We start from the raw sequence: 14,163 nt of genomic DNA, 5'->3' as shown, positions 1-14,163 counted from the left end.
TAAATTCCTCAAATTCTATAACCTTGATCCACCACAGATCAATTCGAAGGGTCTCAAACTTAGTTTCAGATTTGGCGGGAGTTTTGAGTGTATTTTTCTAAACTGGTCACACCTTCTTTTCTTGAAACTGAAGAAAGAGTTTGGTCTTGGTCATAGTCTGATTCAAGGTTGGAGTCAGATAAGATTTTTCCTGAACTATCTTTCTCGAAAAGGTTTGATAATTCAGTCACTATTTTACTGAATTTCTTTCCTTGAATATTCACATAACAGATTTCTAAATTAGTTACGAATCCAAATGAGGAATAAATTAATCATTTATCTGAATATTTCGATCTAGATAGATTTCTTGAATTTTCTTTTTACAATCCGTGTGAATATAAAACGATAGAAATTTCTCTCTTAGAGTATTTAATTATTCATTTATCAAATACTCATAGAATTTAAACCTAGAATTTAAGAGAATTCTAATTTTGATATAAAAACTCTTTATGCATCTATTTATGCATAAAAATCAACTTCAATGGGAATAACACTTTTATTAAAAAAATCCTTTTATTCATAAAATCAAATTTAATAGGAATGATACTTTTAAAATAAAAAGAATTTCTTTATGCATCTATTTATGCATAAAAATCAAATTTAATAAGAATAACACTTTTGTAATAAAAAAATTTTTCATTATGCATCTTTCTATGCATAGAAATCAAATTTAATAAGAATAGCACTTTTATAATAATAAAAATTTCTTTATACATCTTTCTATGCATAAAAATAAAATTTAATAAGAATAACACTTTTGTAATAAAAAAATTCCTTTATGCATCTTCCTATGCATAGAAATCAAATTTAATAAGAATAACACTTTTGTAATAAAAAATTTCATTATACATCTTTCTATGCATAGAAATCAAATTTAATAAGAATAACACTTTTGTAATTTAAAAAAAATTCTTTATGCATCTTTCTATGCATAGAAATCAAATTTAATAAGAATAACACTTTTGTAATAAAAAAATTCCATTATGCATCTTTCTACGCATAGAAATCAAATTTAATAATTAATATCAGTGATATCCATGCATATTCATAGGTGAATATGTACATGGAATAATTAGAATATTTCTTTTAGATGCAAAAATGGTGGGAATTACTCTTTTGGAATAACATAAAAATAAACTTTCTTTTTCACAAAATTTTAGAAAATTTTGCTATAACCTCCTTTGTATGGCTGACCATTTCTCATTTTTATCTTTCTTTATTTAGCTTAATTAACCCAATTTAGAATTATAGAACTCTAATCTACACAATTTCTAAATTCAAGAGAGTAAACAATAAGAAGAGTTTAATTAATCACTTAGTTAATCTTTCTAGGATAAGAAAGGTTAGAATGTAAACAAGAGAAGGGGGTGGCCTTTTCATCAAAGGCATATCATTTGAATTTAATTCAATCGTTTGCAAAACATAAAAATCAAGAAAACCATAGATTTTTCATTAAAATTTATAAACAAAGTAAGAAAATTAGCTTACATGGAGCTTGTAAGCTCTCCTTTGGCTTGAGGGATTGGGGGTTCTACTATTTTTTGAAGCAATAGTGGCTACCAATTCACTTTGGAGAGGATTAGGCCAAAAACAATTGAATTATTAAAAAATTCAATGTAGATGGCTGAGGACAGGAGTAGAGTAATAGTGCATAAACACCATTAAGCTTTTACAAAGGCGGAGGCTTCTATTTATAGGAAAAAGTGAGCCTCTAACCAAGCAAACTGATTCTAGAATTTTCCAGATCAGTTTGGTCAATTTTTGACCATTTTTGGGTCACTTCAGCTTACTTTTTAGATCTAGTTTTGAAACAGGAGAGAGGAGAGATGAAAATATCTCATTTTATTGATTAAAAATTAGGGGTAATGATGAGAAAAAGGTGCCTACTTCATGAGGGAAGATACCCATACTGAGGTGTCAAAATTCAATTTTTTAATTCTTTTCTTTGGTCCTTAGTCCACTCTTCATCTTATGTGAGCATTTACTCATTTTTGGGGGGTTTTTCTTTTATTCTTCAATTTATCTCCTCCCTATACATGGATTGATCCTATTGGCCCATAGGAACCTTAATTGAACCATAATCTAAAAATTTCTGAAAATCTGGACCCTTAAGCTAAGGTCCTTTATACCTATTTTCAATTAATTCCAATTGCACATTGGAAACTTCTTTTTGAATTTTGGTTTTAGGGGAAACCATTTAGACACTAGGAAGATTTTTATATCCAAAAATATCACAATTTTGAATTATCTCTCTCTAGATATTTTCTCTCTCCAAGCCAAAACAGGGTAAAACAGGATCTTTCTTTTATTTTAGAGAGGGGAATAATTATAAGATCGGAAGGGGAGGTTCTTACACCTGCACACCTCAAAAGCTGGAGGGAGGAATCTTACATCCTACCCCACTTAAAAAACGCGAGATGTTCTCATCTCGCAAACTAGAGGACAACTCTTTCCCTTAGAATCCAATTGATTCTGGGGTTCCTTATAGTCTGGTCAACCCAACAGAATCCTAGGATAAAGATCCCTTATATAGAACTCATCATCAGATAACAATTCATTCAGATTATATCATTCATATCTTTAACACAATAATGGTCCATTAGACCAAAATTTCTATCTGAACATTCCTCCCTGGGAATTTCAATTATACAGGTTTTTAATTTATCATCCCTTAACTTGATGCACTGGGTCAAGTGTTAACAGTAGCAATCTGTCAAGCATAATCTACTAATCTCATAGTGATTTGTTAAAGTCATTATCATCATTCCAGTTACGAACATCATCAGAGGGACTCGTCCCATTCATCCTCATTGTGGTTTTGCTCAGCTTATCGCTTTTCAACCAAAATTTAGGAATCATCATTTTTCAATCAAAATCCAAATCAACTCATCAGTTCTCTCAACCAGAGTTTTAAAATCATATCAACCACATTCAAATTCATCATCTGGATAGCATTTTTGCTTATAATTTCAAGGTCTTAGATTTACTCGTATTATATACTACCAGTAAAGAGCTGCAATTATACCCTCGCTATATACGGGTAGTCACGGTACTTGGAATTATAAGGTAAATACCATCATGTCTAGGCCTCAAGCAAATCAAGGATGCAATTGCGGTACTTCCATCTAAAGACCCAATTATTAATTTATGAATTTCAGTCTGAATATCAATTTGTATGAATTTCATCACACAATTATAACCTTTTACTGCTACTTCATAAATTTTTGACATAGTCAGATCAAGGAAAAGACTTGCACTTGGATCATAGAGACCAACGCTTTTTTTCTCATTGAGAGGCACAGCCGTTGATTCTTTTCCATAGAATAATTTTTATCCGGGATTTACTTCATCTATTGTACCATAACAGAATTAAGTCTCTTTTTAGGGATCCATCAGTCCAACCTAACCCCATCAACCCGTGGGTTAGCCAACTGCCCAACCACTGTAGTGATGGGATCCATTTAAGAATTTGGTTAGGTTTTGTCCCAGCGGGTACCAGGGAAAAGAGTTCCCAGGCCCCCTAGCCGGATATTCATGCAAACTTAAAACTAGTCACACCACTTACACACCCACCAATATGAAATTGCCTTTTTCACAAATTCAGCTGTCTTTAAAACAATCTTTTAATGAAACTATAGTATCACTGATCATAATCCTCCAAAATATCCAGTTGAATCCTAATTTCCAATTTTTCCTTCATCGGTGTACCTATGGCATCATTGGCAACCAGAACGCTCACCACCTATCCACTCAGGGGCCTTTTCAATAGTTCCTAGCTCATAGTACTTGATAATATATTCACTTATAAAAATCAAAATGGAATCTCCGTTGAAGATCAGCAAGATCAACCAACAGATCCATATAAAAAAGCCTTGGACTCATCTGTTGAGGACCAGCAAGGTCAATCAACCAGATCCATGCCCGAATTCAGAAAACAACTCTTACTCCTTGTTTCAATATCTTCCACGACGCACGTGTGGGTATCTTCGATGACCCAGAGCTCGAGCACCGTATGGTCAGCACCCTCCTAGGATCCTTCTCGTAGGTCACCTAGCGCTTCACTCATAGGCCGCTTCCTTAGTCCCTCATCCACCGTATCGAAAACTCACCATTTAAATCAAACCGAGGCTAGTCAAGACCTCAGCCGACCTTGCGACGCGAGACGTCCTCCATTGACTCTCCGTCAGCAGCTGTTGCAACTTTATCAGTTAGGTCTCCACGACCTCATTCACAAGACGGTCAAAATGCTTCTCCAGCATTCTTGACATAAAACAATCATTTAAAAACAGGTCATAAATACAGTTTCTATAACGAACTCTCATCTTTCCACATTCTTCCACATCAATCCACATTATTTAATCCACATACATTTCATATGTATTCCCATTCTCATCCAATCACACATGTCATCACATCTATTCACTCAAGGACCGCTTCGTCGGCCCTCGTCCATCGTACCGGAAGCGCACCATTTTTCAACCATACCGAGATTGGTCAGGCTTTGCCGCGTGAGCCATCCTTTGAACACTCCCCGCCAACTGATTGCAACCGAACTTCCCTTAGAAAAACATATACCGAATGCTCCCTCCAGCATTCTGGCGTAAGACAGTCCTTTAGGGAAATAGGGTTTCTATGGAAGTTTTCAGTTTGATTTTCTTTCGAATACAAGGAGTATTTCTTGAATCAGTATCCCCAAAACTTCTTGATCGAAATTCTCAATTTCATACCTGAATTCCTTGAATTCTATAACCTTGATCCACAGATCAATTCGAAGGGTCTCAAACTTAGTTTCAGATTTGGCGGGAGTTTTGAGTGTATTTTTCTAAACTGGTCACACCTTTTCTTAAAACTGACGAAAGAGTTTGGTCTTGGTCATAGTCTGATTCAAGGTTAGAGTCGGATAAGATTTTTTCTGAACTATCTTTCTCGAAAAGGTTTGATAATTCAGTTACTATTTTACTGAATTTCTTTCTTTAAATATTCACTTAACTTATTTCTAAATTAGTTACGAATTTCAATAAGAAATAAATTAATCATTTATCTGAATATTTCAATCTCGATAGATTTCTTGAATTTTCTTTTTACAATCCGTGTGAATCTAAAACGATAGAAATTTCTCTCTTAGAGTATTTAATTATTCATTTATCAAATACTCATAGAATTTAAACCTAAAATTTAAGAGAATTCTAATTTTGATATAAAATTTCTTTATGCATCTATTTATGCATAAAAATTAGCTTCAATGTGAATAACACATTTATTTTAAAAAAAATCTTTTATGCATAAAATCAAATTTAATAGGAATAACACTTTTAAAATAAAAAGAAATTCTTTTTGCATCTATTTATACATAAAAATCAAGCTTAATAAGAATAGTACTTTTGTAATAATAAAAAATTCTATTATGCATCTTTCTATGCATAGAAATCAAATTTAATAAGAATAATACTTTTATAATTAAAAAAATTCCTTTATGCATCTTTCTATTTATAAAAATTAAATTTAATAAGAATAACACTTTTGTAATAATAAAAATTCCTTTATGCATCTTTCTATGCATAAAAATCAAATTTAATAAGAATAACACTTTTGTAATAAAAAAAATTTCTTTATGCATCTTTCTATGCATAGAAATCAAGTTTAATAAGAATAACACTTTTGTAATTAAAAAAATCCATTATGCATCTTTCTATACATAGAATTCAAATTTAATAAGAATAACACTTTTGTAATAAAAAAATTTTCTTTATGCATCTTTCTATGCATAGAAATCAAATTTAATAAGAATAACACTTTTATAATTAAAAATTTTCTATTATGCATCTTTTTATGTATAGAAATCAAATTTAGTAATTAATATCAGTGATATCCATGCATATTCATAGGTGAATATATACATGGAGTAATTAGAATATTTCTTTTAGATGCAAAAATGATGAAAATTACTATTTTAGAAAAGCATAAAAACAAACTCTTTTTCACAAAATTTTGAAAAGTTTTGCCGTAACCTCCTTTGTATGGCTGACCATTTCTCATTATTATCTTTCTTTATTTAGCTTAATTAACCCAATTTAGAATTATAGAACTCTAATCTACACAATTTTTAAATTTAAGAGAGTAAACAATAAGAAGAGTTTAATTAATCACTTAGTTAATCTTTCTAAGATTAAGAAAGATTGAAATGTAAAGAAGAGAAGGGGGTGGCCTTTTCATTCAAAGGCATATCATTTGAATTTAATTCAATCATTTGTAAAACATAAAAATCAAGAAAACCATAGATTTTTCATTAAAATTTGTAAACAAAGTAAGAAAATTAGCCTACATGGAGCTTGTAAGCTCTCCTTTGGCTTGAAGGATTGAGGATTCTACTTTTGTTTGAAGCAATAGTGGCCACCAATTCACTTTGGAGAGGATTAGGCCAAAAACAATTGAATTATTGAAAAATTCAATATAGATGACTGAGGAGAGGAGTAGAGTAACAGTGCATAAACACCATTAACATTTTACAAAGGGAGAGGCTTCTATTTATAGGAAAAAGTGAGCCTCTAACCAAACAAAATGATTCTAGAATTTTCCAGATCAGTTTGGTCAATTTTTGACCATTTTTTGATCAATTCAGCTTATTTTTGGATCTAGTTTTGAAACAGGAGAGAGGAGAGATAAAAATATCTCATTTTATTGATTAAAAATTAGGAATAATGATGAGAAACAGATGCCTACTTCATGAGAGAAAATCCCCACACTGAGGTGTCAAAATTCAGTTTTTTAATTATTTTCTTTGGTCCTTAGTCCACTCTTCATCTTATGTAAGCATTTACTCATTTTCAGGGGGGTTTTCTTTTATTCTTCAATTTATCTCCTCCCTACACTTGGATTGATCCTAGACCCATAGGAACCTTAATTGGACCATAATCCAAAAAATTTTAAAAATCTGAACCCTTAGGCTAAGGTCCTTTATACCTATTTTTAATTAATTTCAATTACGAAAGTTCTTTTTGAATTTCTGTTTAAGGGAAAACCATTTTAGACACCACGAGGATTTTTATATCCAAAAATATCTCAATTTTGAATTATCTCTCTCTAGATATTTTCTCTCTCCATACCAAAACAGGGTAAAACAAGATTTTTCTTTTATTTCATAGAGGAAAATAATTATAAGAGCAGAAGTTTTACACCTGCACACCTCAAAAGTTGGAGGGAGGAATCTTACACCACTCCCTTACCTAGTTGCACACGGGGATTTCACCCCACTACACACACACCCCTAGTGTAGTATGAGGTGTGTAGTTGGGTTTTTGCTCCTCGAAAATTGAAAACCCATCTTCAATCATAGTAACCTTCCAATCACCCTTTACTTTTTTCTAATTTGACCACCCTGTTAATAGCACCTTATGCATTGTGCATGCTTCTTAGGCACCCAAACATTGAATATTTAAGTTTTATGTGAGTGTTAACCTTCTAAATCTATGATTCTAGCCCAAAAGACTTCCATAGTTTCTTCTTGCTATCATTGCATTACTACACCTATGATAGCCAACTTACTATTTTTTGTGAATGATTTAATTTTAGCAAAATTAGTTGTTGACGATATTGAACATCTAATGGCTTCATACGATTTTCGTGGCTACTATTTTTCATTCACAAATTGTTGTTTGTAGGTAGTAAATGTTCTATTAAAAAATAGCCACAGAGATGAAATCCTATGATGATTAATGTTTTTTATTTAGTAGGCTAATATCAACACAAACTACCACTTAACATACTTTTACAAGATTAAAATGTCAATTTAAATAGCCATAACATGCATGATAATTGAGCTTACTCATGATAGATAATTGATAGTACAAAAGGTAATAATGCTTGTCGAATGGAGCTACATCATATTATTGGTCAATAAGCTGATGAAACTATAAAACTATTAATAACTACAGTAGTAAATAACAAAAGTAACAAGCAACAACACGACATATCAAAATTTAAAAAGAAAACCATAGAATAGGTTTTTCTTCCTTTTATGGGTGAATAAATCCACCTTATGCTTCTGAAGAGGAGCTCTTAGATTAACAACTTATATGCTATTATGTGAGTAGGCGCTTACTAGGGATGACACCTAGGTGGAAAGTTATCTAGACATGCATTCTTTTACTGAGCAAGGTCTCCCAAATTCCAACCAAGTCCAAGTCCATGTGAATATTAATCTTTGTGACACACTCTTCATTAAATGGTAGCTCTGGTTCCACTTGGAAAGACATACCTAGCATGGTTTGGCACCAGTAGCTTAGTTGATGGCTTTGTTTGACTTCTTAATATAAAGGGTCCTCAACTACTTACTGACTTGGTTGGCCAAGTTTCTCTTTTTTCCCAAGCGTTGTCTCTTCTATTCGTCCTCCTTTGCCTTTGTATTTACTTCTCTCTCTTTGATGGTCTAGGTTTTTCGAGGACCTAGGACCTTGAAACCTGCATGGCCCCCTTTCCCTTGGGGACTCAAAATGTTCTTGGTCTCTCCCTTGTCACTTGATTTCCCTTACTCCTTTCCCCCATGTTAGAGGGAATTTATTTCCTTGTCTTCAATCCACTCTTGATGTTTGCTAGGGTGAAGGCTCTTCTTATCCTTGCATTCCTCTTCTTGAGATTTGTGTTCTCTTTCCATGTTCAACATGACCATGGTAGGGTCATTAAATTGGAGTCCTTTATCGGATGCATCATTTAACTTGTGGCCTAATCTACCCTAGGTGCCTAGATTGGCTCCCTGTCCAACAAACTTATTAGTCCCTCCTATTTTGGGCTCAACAAACAAGCACCCCATCTGTGCAATAGATAACAAGAAATATGATGCCAGTAAGAAATAGCAAGATCAACTTTAAAAAGATAGCTATCAAGGAAACAATACACAAGTGACACCATGGTGTAATATAATTTACATTTCTACAATCAAATAATCTTTTCATAATGGAGCCTTTTCTTAAACAACTTTACAAAGCCTTTTACAAAATCCCCTCGTGAGAGTGATCCTTAAGCCAAACACTGTCGATATATGGTATCAACTTATATAGATAACCTAGCATATACGCTTCTCAAATATCCATGTCCTTAAGCCAAACACACTGTCGATATATGGTATCAACTTACATAGATAACCTAGCGTATACACTTCTCAAAATATCCATGTCCCTTTGATGGAAAAGAAATTACCCTCTTTTAGCACCTATAGCTTTGATTAATCATGATTAAGCTCACATATCCAAGGTTGCAAAGAAAACACTAGAAAACACTACACACCAAAATATAAAGAAAACACTAGAAAAAGTTTTGAAAGGAATACAAAGAAATGCTTCAACAAGATACAATCCACAATTTCTTCTCATGACCTGCTTCATATAATTAGTATGACCTAACTTCTTGCACTAACCTCGCGCTTGGCTTTGGTTTTGTGCAAACTCCAGAGTTGCTCTTCCATTTAATATGTGTGTAAGTTTCGCATTAACAAATGCAAGCAATTGTAAACCATCCAAGGTCTCAATACTAACTGCTCCACTCTTGAAAAAAAACCATAATACAATAGGGGCCGAGTTATCAAAGCTTTTTAGCTTCTTCTTGGTCCTTTCTACATGGTACATCAAGACCTACCCGAAACTTCTTGGTCCGAAGATTTGTGTCAAACCATCACCTTATGTAACCACTTTTTAGCCCACATCCCAACTACATTCGAAATCTTTTTCTTCATATCTTTCAAGATCTCGAGCCATGGCTTTATCATCATGTATCACTTTGTTGAGCACAAGCTCCAACCGTGGTCTCTAGCCCCCTTTTCACTTAACATTAATCAACTAAAGTGCTTGGTGGACAAGAACCTTACACTTGTCAAACTAAATTCAGTTTCATGCATGCATGGGCTGCTTTGCTATAAAAAGGCAAATCCTGAATACTAGAAACTTTGAATCAACTCCAATACCAATCAACTACTACAGCGTCATTATCATATTATCACAAAGTGGGCAGTTGAGGACAACTGGAAAACTCATGGAATTCAAGTGCTCGACAAGGGAGCTTTCTTCATCTTGGTTGTACCCTCCACATCTCTCTAAACACACACGCAGTCTTGCTAATGTCAACATTCTGCTAGTACCAGCTCATAGTCACTCACTACCCCGGACTGAACACACCACTGCCTCAACTCAAAAATCCAGGGCAGACAAATACCCAAGATGTTTCATGGGAGGGCAACGAAGAGGACAGACCAAAGTAACTGCATGAAGAGTCGAAACACATCCAAGTATAGAAACTCATGGTAATGCATTCCTTTTCAAGTACAACGCACATACACTTGGACCACTATTGGGCTCTGCCGAAATCCTTTGATTTTAGAACTCGTTTTATATATATAAATAATAGAACCAGGTTAAACTACTATAGTAAAATGATCTGCAGCATGAATACATCAACATCTATGTGCTGTCCAGTACCATCATCAACTGCCAGTGAACTAGTAAGAGTATACCAACTCCAAAATGCTGTGCAACCCTTGGACCAACCACCCTCTCCAGAATGCAGCATACTTTTTTCCTTTTCATAGTTCAGTACTAAGAGTCAGCCCATCTAACAAAACCAAACGGAGAAAGGGAGGATCAAAGCTCAAGCAGGCTCCAAAATCCCACACAAGACCTAGAGTACCTATTAGACACATGTTAATAGCCCATGCCACACCATCCTTCCGTACAGAAAATACACTAAAAGTTGAACTTCCCCTAATTCCAAAAGAATGAATCGGTTATACATGTTAACATAATGCTATTTAACAGTCTCTAGAATTCAGCACAATAAGGCACACCCTAGAAAAGGGTCGATAAGAACCTCTTCCCAAAATGCTTTGAGCTAAGAGAGGATCTTATATTGAGCTGTACAAACTGAATGGGGGGCCATTTCTTCAGGTGGTGAATCCTTTCAAGTTGGCTTGATACAGGGGTCCGACAGACTGAAAGGAGCAGTTTAAGAGCAGCAACCGCCCTTCGGTGGAAGTGGCTTCCCCTCCAGCACAAGCCTTGGCTTGTTGGTGGCATTCATTGCTGGTTGATTAGCCATCCTGGGAAAACAATTGATACAGTATGTCATCAGTACCATGCAATAAATAGAAAACAGGGCACACACAGGTCCTTTTAAAGTTTCCAGTCACGAGCAAAGAGATCACCTGTTCTTGATCTCCGCAGCCATTGTCATAAAGGCCTCCTCAACGTTACTTGCATTTTTTGCACTCGTTTCCAGAAAGGGGATGCCAATTTCATCAGCAAAGGCCTGTACATACCAGAAAAACAGAATGATACAATATTCTGCTTCATTTACTTCCCCAAGGTAATATGCTTAAGCAGCAGACATGCGCTGGTAAAACTTCTTCGGTATCCTACCTTGGCAGTTTGAGTGTCAACAACTTTCTTGGCTGTCAGATCACTCTTATTACCCACCAGAAGCTTGTTCACACTTTCATTTGCATAGCGATCTATTTCATTCAACCACTGCTTCACATTGTTGAAACTCTCCTGGTCTGTCACATCATATACAATCTGAAAAGGTACGATGGCATGAATCTCTTTTTTTCTTATCACAGGCTTCAAAATGGTTCAGAGATAACAAACTGAGACAAGGCCAGTAACGTTCAAATTACACTTACAATAATTCCATGGGCTCCTCTGTAATAGCTACTAGTAATTGTCCTGAATCGCTCTTGGCCAGCAGTATCCCACTGCATGATACAATGTCAACAACCACGGCCAGCTTACCTTGGAAGACTAAAGAGAGACAAACAAAATGAACAACACATACTCCATCGTGCGGGTCACATAAAATCCTATGTTTGCATGACCCTAAATAAATACAGAATACAAATCCTCCTGTATATAGGTGTCACATGCTCTCAACACATCTTCTAGGTTCTGTGCTACTTGACACGTTAGCATCAGCCTTCATGTATACAGAATAGAAACATGCTTTTCCAAAACATGGTAAGTAAATTTAAACAAACAGAAGCATACTTTCTAGGCTACCTATGATCACATCAGCCTTTATATATACTGTGTCAAAACACTCTTAATGGAACACTAGTGTGTGGGACATTAATTACAGTCTGAGACATGCTGTCTGGGCTACCTATGATCGCATCAGTCTTCATATACAGAGGCACTCTTAATAGAAAACTAGTGTGTGGGACATTAATCACAACCTTAAGCATGGTACCTAACTACTCCATTGCACACTGATATGGAGCAGAAAAGTATATTGAATCACTACTTACAATCTGGAGCTTGATGGTTTTGCTATCGAGCTCAACGGTTCTAATTTTCTGCAATGCCATAGGAGAAAGTCACACATAGCACTACAATTATCATCAAGCCTAGCTGCAGAATTAAAATATGAAACACTCACAAAGTCAACACCAATGGTACTGATGTAGCTCTCCAGATAGGAATCATCCTGATGAACAGCATAAGCTTAGACTCAGGTTTGTAAAACACAGACCCTATACACCAATATCAAGAGCAATTACAGAAAACTTACTGCAAATCGAAGTAAAAGGCATGACTTTCCAACCCCGGAGTCACCAATGAGTAACAGCTTGAACAGATAATCACTGCAAACGCCACCATAAATCAGCATTATAAATCATCTTTACTAGTGCATGAAAACATTTAATTAAGCCACGTCAGTGCATCCAATCCACAGAGAATAAGTTTATGGAGTTACAAAACATCTCTCAAGCGAGAACGGCTTCAATCCTTCGCATGTAAAAAAACAGGAGTGATCACAGAAACAATAGAATACTTCCATTTGCAAACTACATCTGGAAAATGGTTTACGGATCCGGCTTGATGTCCTTGCGTCCACAGATCTCAATAAAACGAACACAAATCCATCAAGAATGAACTTTTCCGCAGAGAGCACTCAGACCATAGTTACACAGAAAACCAGACGTGATTAAGGGGCCAGATCCCAAAGTAAAAAGCTACAAAGGCACCAACGACCTGTAGCCCGGGACAATAAATGGCAAGGAACTCCTAAAAAAGCCAGAAGAAAAAACACAGAAAACTTGGGAAAGAACAAAACCCTAGAAAAGTACAGGAAAAGCAAGAGAAGAAGAAACAGATCTGAGAAACGAAGTACTTACTATTCGGGATTCATGATCGCGGGAGGGCGATTCGAAGCGGCGCTGGACGATCTTTCCTGACCCAACAGCGCTGGCGTCCTTCTCAAACAGGCAGAGGAAAGAGGGCAGCGATAAAATAATTAGGCAGATGGGTGGGTGTTATGTGATGGTGATCAAGCTATTATTAATCAAGTATTCACCCTCGTGGGGTGAAAAACCCAACTATAAATTAAGCATGACTTTCTGAAATGCTTTTTTGGTGGTCGGTTATGAATATGTGTGAATGTGTGTGTGTGTGTGTGCTGGGAAATGATTTTCTTTCTGTCTTTTAGAAGAATTGTGTGAGCCTACAACATTGCTAGTAGATCTACCTAAATCTACCTAGTTCTCCACTCGCACCCTGCTGTGACACTGCCCTCCTCACCCGTGCACAGTTTGCCCCCCTTACACTTCCGTCACGTGGCTAGAGAAAGGTTTTATGCCATGTGGCTACAGCTCTTGAAATATTGTGTTACAGTGCAGACATTGTGTGAGCCTACAACATTGCTAGCAGATCTACCTAGCCCCTATAGAAGCACAGTGTGACTACACAAACAACTAGGTAGAGAAATTGTGAGAATAAAAACTCCCATATGCATTTGAGCAGTCCCCCAAAAACTAGTAATAATAATTGTGAGAAGAAAACTCATGTTTACCCATTTTCTATGGTGTTATATGAAAGTTTTTCAAATCCATGTCAAAAAATACACTAAAAACATCATTCTATATATAAATTTCCAAAAAGAAAAAAAGATTTTTTTCGGGAGCAAGGAAGCCTATCAAAAATTAAGCTTGCTTTCAATTGATAATTGTCACATTCACTTGGGGTTTGGCCAACCCAAGAAAAGAAAAAACTAAAGAACAAAGACTAGCTAAGTAGATGGTGAAAATAGTGCACAACTCAAGAAAAAAACAACTTGGCTTTTGTTAATTCTCTAAATGAGTATTCATTT

General features: G+C 35.1%; 1 protein-coding gene across 1 annotated transcript; it reads right to left on the bottom strand.

The window, feature by feature from the left end:
* Nucleotides 1-10,762: 10,762 nt before the first annotated feature.
* LOC147633083 (GTP-binding protein YPTM2-like) lies at nucleotides 10,763-13,350 on the bottom strand. Its single transcript, XM_086806091.1, has 8 exons — nucleotides 13,193-13,350; nucleotides 12,586-12,658; nucleotides 12,454-12,501; nucleotides 12,323-12,370; nucleotides 11,702-11,773; nucleotides 11,439-11,594; nucleotides 11,225-11,328; nucleotides 10,763-11,119 (listed from the first exon to the last, which is right to left on the bottom strand). Exons 1-8 carry the CDS (start codon nucleotides 13,204-13,206, stop codon nucleotides 11,026-11,028), a joined length of 609 nt encoding a protein of 202 aa, XP_086662217.1. The 5' UTR covers nucleotides 13,207-13,350; the 3' UTR covers nucleotides 10,763-11,025.
* Nucleotides 13,351-14,163: the final 813 nt, after the last annotated feature.

This window comes from Cibotium barometz, chromosome 12, assembly GCF_041138505.1.
Source record: "Cibotium barometz isolate CiBa-2024 chromosome 12, ASM4113850v1, whole genome shotgun sequence".
NCBI lineage: Eukaryota > Viridiplantae > Streptophyta > Polypodiopsida > Cyatheales > Cibotiaceae > Cibotium > Cibotium barometz.
The sequence above is the reverse complement of the archived record's forward strand: the minus strand, read 5'-3'. Positions and strand labels throughout refer to the sequence as shown.